The sequence below is a fragment of the Scyliorhinus canicula genome, chromosome 22, assembly GCF_902713615.1.
Source record: "Scyliorhinus canicula chromosome 22, sScyCan1.1, whole genome shotgun sequence".
Classification (NCBI taxonomy): Eukaryota; Metazoa; Chordata; class Chondrichthyes; order Carcharhiniformes; family Scyliorhinidae; genus Scyliorhinus; species Scyliorhinus canicula.
In genome coordinates, this window is record NC_052167.1 from 22,628,268 (window position 1) to 22,637,211 (window position 8,944).

The following is an 8,944-nucleotide window of genomic DNA, read 5'->3' on the forward strand; positions in this document are numbered from 1 at the left end:
ATTACATATTGGCCTTGGATGGGGAACACACAGATTCACCAACACAATTAACGGGTCAAATAATGAGGACGGCTTGCATACATTTGGCTTGAATTCCTTCAGGTTTAGAGGTTGAGGGATGATCTAACCGATGTATTCTAAATTCTACAGGTCGGCGCGACATCGAGGGCCGAAGGGCCCATACTGCGCTGTAGTGTTCTATGTTCTATGTTCTAAAATTAAAGGGTTCAATTGGGTAGATTTTGTTTGGACACCAGACGTGAACCCAACTTTTTGAAGTTTGTAAAACTGTGAGGAAATGTTCCTGCACCACAGGAGTGATAACACTTAAATCAAACTTTAATTTGAACACAGAATTAACCACATTAACAACAGAGATAGCTTTACAGTCAACAGCTGCAAGTTCTTAAGTAAAAGGAGAAATATTAATTTACTGCCTAAACCTGCCTTTGTATTCCGATTAAGCAATCCAATATAGTCCAAATGCCACTCATGAATAAAGCTAACCAGGTTTCTACTTGACGGTAGCACAGTGGTTAGCACTGTTGCTTCACAGCGCTAGGGTCACAGGTTCGAATCCCGGCTTGGGTCACTGTCTATGCGGAGACTGCACGTTCTCCTCGTGTCTGCGTGGGTTTCCTCCAGAAGACGTGTTTGTTAGATGAATTGGACATTCTGAATTCTCCCTCAGTGTACACGAACGGGCATGGAATGTGGTGACTAGGGACTTTTCACAGTAACTTCATTGCAGTGTTAATGTAAGCCTACTTGCGACACTAATAAAGATTATTATTTTTCTTTTTCTCTGTGCAAAACCTTTGGTGAGAGAACTTTTCAAGTCCAAAACTGAAACACCTCTCTTCAGATCAAAATCCTAGGAAGAACTAACGTTTTAGACGGCCCTGGCTCCTCCCCTTAATTTCATCACCTGTACCCAAAGCATAAGGCATTCCTGTGTCTCCTTCCTCAAAATGTCCCATAAACCAGAACCTAAACACAATACCCCTCAAATTATCTACACCCCAGTTGATCTTTAGACATAAACAATATTCCATTAGCAGGCCACTTGCCTACAAAATCAATGATTTCCTCACTTTTAAGAGCCCTTAATCGCAGCTTTAGCAGATATGTTGTCTGTATGCATCTTTTTTGTTTAAATTTAGAGTACCCAATTAATGTTTTCCAATTAAGGGGCAATTTAGCGTGGCCAATCCACCTACCCTGCACTTCCTTGGGTTGTGGGGGCGAAACCCACGCAAACACGGGGAGAATGTGCAAACTCCACATGGACAGTGACCCAGAGCCAGGTCTGTATGTATCTTAACCCAGCTTTTAATAACGACTGCAAAATATATGAAATATATAACATGACAATTTCTTACATTCATCACAATATAGAGAAATTATTTGCCAGTGGGTGAGTCCAGAACAAGAGGGCATACACTTAAATCATAAATTACGAGGCCATTTAAGTGAACTCAGGAAGCACTTTGTCCACATAAAGAGTAGTGGACGTCTGAAACACTGCCCCATAGGCTGTGGATTCTGGATCAATTGATTTTTTTTAAAGATGGAGATCAATAGGTCTTTTATTGGGCAAGAGTACCAAGGGATATGGATCACTGCTGAATGAATGGAGTCAAGGGACAGGTCAACCACAGGCTAATTAAACAATGTAGTAGACTCCAAGGGCTGAATGGCCTACTTCTGCTCCTATGAATGTTTCTCGTCAGTATCGGTAATGGCAATTGTCTGTTTAAAACGCGTAATAAATGTCTGGAGTTGAGATTTAATTGCAGCTTCATTAATTCACAATTCAATTTTACTTATACTGCAAAGTAAACTATTTGGCAGGTAAAATACAGTATCACTAACTCTGTTCACAGACTTAATGAACCTGGCAAAACATACGATTGTGCATATATCATAGGGGCCAGTGCAATATGAGGAACAAGTACAATTGAAGTAAGTACCTGACTGGAGACACCAGGCATCTTCTGCACGCGCTCAGTAGCTTCCACTTCGAGATTTCTCAGTCGCACGCCGTTACCTAGAGATGAGGCAATCTGAAACCGACAATTCAATGTGGTGAGTAACTGGCGACATTCAGAAAGGACAAATCAAAATAAAGCATGAAATACAGCTATAGCTTATTCAAATAGAGATGAACTGAAAGGAGAAAGCATGCAAATGGGGGAGCAAAATAGGGTGCACAGAGCATCCGAGCTTATGAGAAAGAGAGAGAAAATAAGCAAATGACGGCAAAAGCATGCAAAAGGCAAGCAAAGGGAGTGAGCAACAATAGGAGACACCAACCGGAATGGGTGCAGGAGAAGGCAGGGTAGAAAGAATTTGGGATTTTGAAGTCTAGACAAAATGAAAACCCAACCCGATAGGGCAGCACGGTAGCATTGTGGATAGCACAATCGCTTCACAGCTCCAGGGTCCCAGGTTCGATTCCGGCTTGGGTCACTGTCTGTGAGGAGTTTGCACATCCTCCCCGTGTGTGCGTGGGTGTCCTCCGGGTGCTCCGGTTTCCTCCCACAGTCCAAAGATGTGCAGGTTAGGTGGATTGGCCGTGCTAAATTGCCCTTAGTGTCCAAAATTGCCCTTAGTGTTGGGTGGGGTTACTGGGTTATTGGGATAGGGGGAGGTGTTGACCTTGGGTAGGGTGCTCTTTCCAAGAGCCGGTGCAGACTCGATGGGCCGAAGGGCCTCCTTCTGCACTGTAAAATTCTATGATAGATCTCAGTTAGCAACGCCTCAGGAGATCAAAAAGATCCTTTCAGATAACTTTGCACTTTTTATACAAAGGCAACTTAGCCTTACTTATTGGATCATCGCCCTGACCACCCTTTCGTAGATCAGGTGCAGAACCATGAGTTTTCAGCAAATAGTCTGACCTCACTTACGCCCAGTGATCCTCACAAGTGACCAGGCTGTGTCAAACCTCGCCAGACAACTTCGGTGCTCAGTGAATATCTTTTACACTTCGAATTCCCGAAGCCATTGTAAGTGTTTACCTTTTTATCCAATCCTTCCTTACTGTAGCCAAGCAGATTCAAGTATTTTGTTCGAGGATCTTGTTCAAAGTTTACCTAGAGGAAGGGAAACAATAATCTGTTTTAGCACAAAACTGTTCAATCCTTATCATCGTATTTGACATTTAATTAGAGCGCTTTCCTAAACAATAAATGCACCGCCAAATTGGTACTGCGCCACACAGATTTAAGGAGATCTTCGGTCTGTGTCAAGTTATCTGATTTTAGGTGTTAGGATAGGGAGATATTAGGAACGTGGTCCAGAAACGGGGCCCAAGATGTAGCAGGCAATTTAGGGATGAAACAGATTTAGGGAAAAGACTGCTAGTAGCAGACTCACAGGGATACGTCTAGAGCCGGAGTTACCTTGACCCCTTCAGACTTAACCTTGCTAGTGGGGATTCACAGGATGCCCCGGTTCAGCCAGGATGATCCATTCAAGATCCATTGTCATTCTGAACAACCTTGTTTGACCAGCCATTATCCCATCAGTCAGGTGACCCATTTGTCAATGGAAGGTTAGTTGCATATAAGTGGCATAACTGTTCTTTTCAATAAATGGGAGTGGGCAAACAACCAAGAAACCATAATAGGTTCAAGTTTGGAAACCCAAAAGAACCTCTGTGAGGGGTTAGGCAGAGCTTAAGGGAGAGAGAGAAAAAATGGTGTTCTGAACAGTTAAAGGCAGAAGGCTATGGAAAATAAATCTGAACAAACGTCCATAATAGAAGAAAAATTGCTTTGTGAATGCAAGTAGTGCATTTTCCGGTCTAAGTGGAAGGAGAGCTGCATGTTCACGTAGTGTTGATTAATGGGAACTAGTGTGTTAAGGTTAAGAAACTGCATGTAATCGGTTAGTGTTTGAGCTTGAAGTAAAAGTTTAAGTATTGTTTTCTTTTGTTTTAATAAAGTTTGTTTATAAAATAACCAAGCCGTACTTCCTATATTATCACTCCTGGAACAAATCGATCTTTCCACACCACATTTAAACTTTAAAATATTATGGCATCTGGCCCAGTCTCTTAGCCACTGTTGAGAGCTGACCAGGCATCCATAACATAGGAGAACCGATGGAATGGCCATAGTGCTCCTAGGCTGTGCAGGAGAATTCCCAGGCGGGAATCCTGCAGCATACGAGGTAGACAACATTGACCGAAACCAAGCAGACGCTGCGACAATCAGCAGGCAGGAATGTTCCCTTCCTGGTGGGGCAGAATACAAGGACAGGGATAGATCGGAGCAAAGGAAAGATTGACCAAGGTGTCATGAACATAAAACAAAAGGGGGTGTTAATGGTAGCATAGCAGATGATGTTAATAGGAGAATGAAGCTGAACAAGGGACAAGGTGGCCATGTGGGGGTGGGGGGAATAAAGAGTGAGTGTAAGAGAGAGTGAATGTGAGCATGTGAGTGAGTGAGAGAGAGAGAATGAGAGTGAGAAAGAGTGAGTGTGTGAGAGAGAGTGAGAGTGTGAGAAAAAGAGTCAGAGAAAGAGAGAGCGAGAGTGTGAGAATCATAGAATCTACAGTGCAGAATGAGGCCATTCAGCCCATCGAGTCTGCACCGGCTCTTGGAGAGAGCACCCTACTTAAGCCCCACACCTCCATCCCATCCCGTTAACCCGGTAACCCCACCTAACCTTTTCTAGACATCAAGGGGCAATTTATCATGGTCAATCCACCTAACCTGCACATCTTTGGACGTTGGGAGGAAACTGGAGCACCCGGAGGGAACCCAAGCAGACACGGGGAGAGCATGCAGACTCCACACCGACACTGACCCAAGCGGGAATCGAACCTGGGACCCTGGCGCTCTGAAGCAACAGTGCTAACCACTGTGCTGCCCAGTGTGTGAGAGGAGAGGAGAGAGAGGGAGAGGCAGAGAGTGAGCGAGTGAGAATGTGTGAGTGAGTGCGAGTGTCATTTGGATTTGGGAATATTAACTCTGCTGCTTCTCTCTCCACAGATGCTGCCAGACCTGCTCCGACATTTTCTGCTTTTATTTCACACTTCCAGCATCCGGATTGTTTTGCTTTTATCTCGCATTTAGCAAGCTGTCAAAGTAATACGCACCTTCAAGAAGTTCCAGATGTTCTTTTCAAAGTCGGTGGGTGCGGTGTTAATCTTGGATTGACAGTATTGGACAAATGCCTCGGACTGGAGAGCTGTCTGCAGCTCGCTGGAACGGCACAAAAACTCTGTTTCCGTGGTAACCACACTGACAAACACCTGACGTGAAGCAGGCTGCTGTATCTGTGGTGGAGCAGCTTTCGAGTTGCAAAACGTGATCAGCTTCCCTCCAAACTGCAACATTGAAGACACGGGAGTAAAAGACAAGGACTGAAAGACAATCTTGACTTCTTTGCGTATTGTAAAAGGCACACATTCTTTGCTCAACCAGTCTCCCTGAAGTGTTTTCAACTGTGTTAAAAGAAATTTGGTATAGCCAGCCGATTCAATCGCTAGTCTCCACATACCTATGACCATGCGTATGCTCCAAACTATAAACGTTACTTCAGTAAGAGATTTTACCTTTTAAGGAATAAAAATAACTGGTGCAGCTACACAGCATTTTCACTTTGCTACACCAATCTTACTAACTTTCTACCAGGACCATTATACAGGAATTATATTCTCTAAGTTTATGAAGACATCTCTGTGCTCTGGAAATTGTTTGTTCTCATTAAGACACGACTAGAATATCCGCCTCGGGACTCATGGAAAGCATTAAAACATGCACTGAGAATCTTGGCAAGCACGGGGGAACCTAACTTTTACTGTTTAAATGCTTTCAGTGCCTCGACCAACATTGCTGCTTCTCCCCAACTTCACACACAACATCTCTCATGACATCTTATACTCTGCGGACGTCTTGGATAAGAGCTCAGATACGCGAAGCTCAAAAGAACCCGGCTTTGTGCAAGGAGAAAACTCTGGGAAACTGTTCCTAGAATCATGCATTGATAAATCTCACCTGGAGCCAATCCCTCACTGCTTTTGTAAAAGGAAACAAACACCTTGGCTCTGGGTTTAACTTTCCGAAAATAAAAGGCCAGCTCTTAATGGGGTCAAGGTGTCCACAATGATGCAAAAGTCTCCGACTTTCCTGAACCGATCCACTTTCGCTCAGGGCCGGTCCCTACCACAATGACCGTCACACATGCTTTGCCAACAAAAGCTGGCTCCATGCTGGATGTGGCTAGTAAGGGCTGGTAAGCTGCTGGCTTACTGATCTCCATCCCACAAACATTTGCAAATTTGGAATGAATTTATTTCAGGGTAAACTAACAAAGTTCTCAGCAGACTTCCAAAGCAGGAAATTATTACAGTGATTAAAAACAGATCCATCCATAAACTAAGTGATTTCTTCATCTTGTGTCCGAGCTTCAGACACTCTTTGAATATAGGAGTGGAAGAAGTCTGTCTTTTATTTATTCGTTCTTGGGACGTGGGCGTCACTGGCTGGGCCCATCCCTAATTGCTCTTGAACTGAGTGGCTTGCAGGGTGCCATTTCAGCAGGGTGCAGGTATGAATCAACCACATCACTGTCTGGGTCTGGACCGGGTAAGGATGATTTCCTTCCCTGATGTACGTGAGTGAACGAGATGGGTTTTACGACAATGAATTTAGTTACAGATGTTTATTGAATTCAAATTTCACTATCTGCCATGATGGGATTCGAACCTGGGACCCTGGAGCATTACCCTGGGTGCCTGGATTTCTAGTCCCGTGACAATCCCACTACACCACCATCTCTGACATTTTCTGGACAACAGCTTTGTGGCTGATTTCCTTTGGACCTGGTAAATCATATAGACACTGAATGGGCACATCAAGGTGTGTGTAGTAAATACCTGATGGGATAACTAACTGTTCGGAGTTCCGTGGGGATGGTGGTGGTGGGGGGGGGGGGGGGGGGGGGGGGGGGGATGGTGGTTTGGGAGGGGGGGGGGGGGGGGTTGAAGAGAGGAACGACAGGCATAAGGAAGCAAGCAACAGATTTTTCACCCAGGCGTTGAATATTAACATTGCAGACTTTGGTGGACGTTGTAATTTACCATACCTCCATAGGTATGGCATTTCTGTTTCAGGTACAGCACATGACAACTCCACCGTTAGACGACTTGTTGTATCAAAGTACAGGCATGCTTTTAGATACCAGAGAAGATTGGGGATGGTGTTTCAACAATCAAACCCTCCACACAATGAGGCACAACTCACAGCGAACGATGCGCCCACAGGCCGGCGAATCCATTTGGGGGGTTTTTTCAAAGGAAGCACCACGGTGGGATGACCTGTTTTCTGTGAGATATCGAGAAGAGGGAGCGTCTGTCCAGTGCCGAATGGGTCCAAATTGTTGAATGAGGAAGAAATCTAAATCCAAAAACAAGATCACAGAAGGCACTTTAGAGTACTCTAGTGGATTGAACAACACAACACTTCCACTTTGAATGAGGTAGTGAAAATCAAATGCTTCAAAGAACAAAACAGCACAGGAACAGGCCCTTCGGCCCTCCAAGCCTGTACCAGTCATGACACCAACTTTGGCCAAAACCCTCAGCAGTTCCTTGTGCTATGCCCCTCTATATCCATCCTATCCATGTATTTGTCAAGATGCCTTTGAACGGCGTTAATGTACCTGCTTCCAGAACCTCCCCTGGCAACGCGTTCCAGGCACGCACCACGCTCTATGTAAAAAGACCTGCTTCGCACATCTCCTCTAAGCTTTGCCCCACGGACCATAAACCTATGCCCCCCCCCGGTGACTGTCGGCTCCAACCTGGGAAAGAGTGCCTGCCCATCCATTCTATCCATGTCCCATCTTGTAGACCTCTATCAGGCCGCCCCTCAACCTCCGTCATTCTAATGTAAACAGTCCGAGTCTCCACACGTACAGTGACCTGGGGCCGGGATCGAACCCGGGTCCTCGGCGGCGTGAGGCAGCAGTGCTAACCACTGTGCTGCCTCTGGCATCATGATACTTTTGAAGAGGGGCTGGGGGGTGAAATAGTGCAGGGAACTTGTCAGCGAATCTCAGTGACCTGGGAGCATGAATGAGTTACAGGAAAGCCCTCAAAGTACCTCATGGTTCCCTTGCCACATTCAACTTCATACTTCAAATCAACCTTTGGAGGGGAAAGGCGTACATACGAAGAGAGGCGATAACTTGGGAGCAGAGCAACTGCAGCAATAAATGTCATAAGACCATACTCCCCCTCAGTAGATCACTGGGGCAGCATAAAAGGAGATGTCCACGAGGAAACAGTTTCCTTCTTCACAGCGGGCGACTGCTATACTTTAGCATGAGGCATGTGAGGAGCTCAAAATGGAGAATGGGCAGGGTGATAATACAATTCAACAAAAACTTACAGGAAATGCAACAGCAATGCGGAATAAGACATTCCCACTCTCCTAAAAGATCACACTTGGTATGGATCCTGCTCTGCCCAAGACCACAGGAAACTAAAAAAGGTTGTGAATGTAGCTCAGACCAGCCTCCCATCCATTGACTGTCTACAATTCCAGCATAACGCACCCCGGACATACTCTCTTCCATCTTCTTCCGTCAGGAAAAAGATACCAAAGTTTGAGGTCACGTACCAACCGACTCAAGAACAGCTTCTTCCCTACTGCCATCAGACTTTTGAATGGACCTACCTCGTATTAAGTTGGTCTTTTCTCTACACCTTGTTATAACTGTAACATTATATTCTGCAGTCTCTCCTTCCTTCCCTATGAACGGTATGCATTGTCTGTACAGCATGCAAGAAACAATACTTTTCACTGTATATTAATACACGTGACAATAATAAATCAAATCAAAACATGGCCCACTACTTTATTTAAAGAGGGTACATCTTAGAAAATTCAGGTTTTAGTTGTTCGATAAAAGCTAAACGCCC

The 8,944-nt window shown here is 44.9% G+C and overlaps 1 protein-coding gene across 3 annotated transcripts in view; it reads right to left on the reverse strand.

Annotated features, from left to right (window-relative positions):
- The window catches only part of sec31b (SEC31 homolog B, COPII coat complex component), a 109,383-nt gene that overhangs the window by 48,844 nt on the left and 51,595 nt on the right, over nucleotides 1-8,944 (reverse strand). For all 3 annotated transcript variants that reach the window (XM_038782697.1, XM_038782698.1, XM_038782696.1), the window contains 4 exons: nucleotides 7,263-7,415; nucleotides 5,114-5,344; nucleotides 3,024-3,098; nucleotides 1,974-2,066 (listed from right to left, as the gene is read on the reverse strand). In XM_038782697.1, the coding sequence (XP_038638625.1) occupies nucleotides 1,974-2,066; nucleotides 3,024-3,098; nucleotides 5,114-5,344; nucleotides 7,263-7,415 (552 nt within the window). The remainder of the gene's footprint in view (nucleotides 1-1,973; nucleotides 2,067-3,023; nucleotides 3,099-5,113; nucleotides 5,345-7,262; nucleotides 7,416-8,944) is intronic.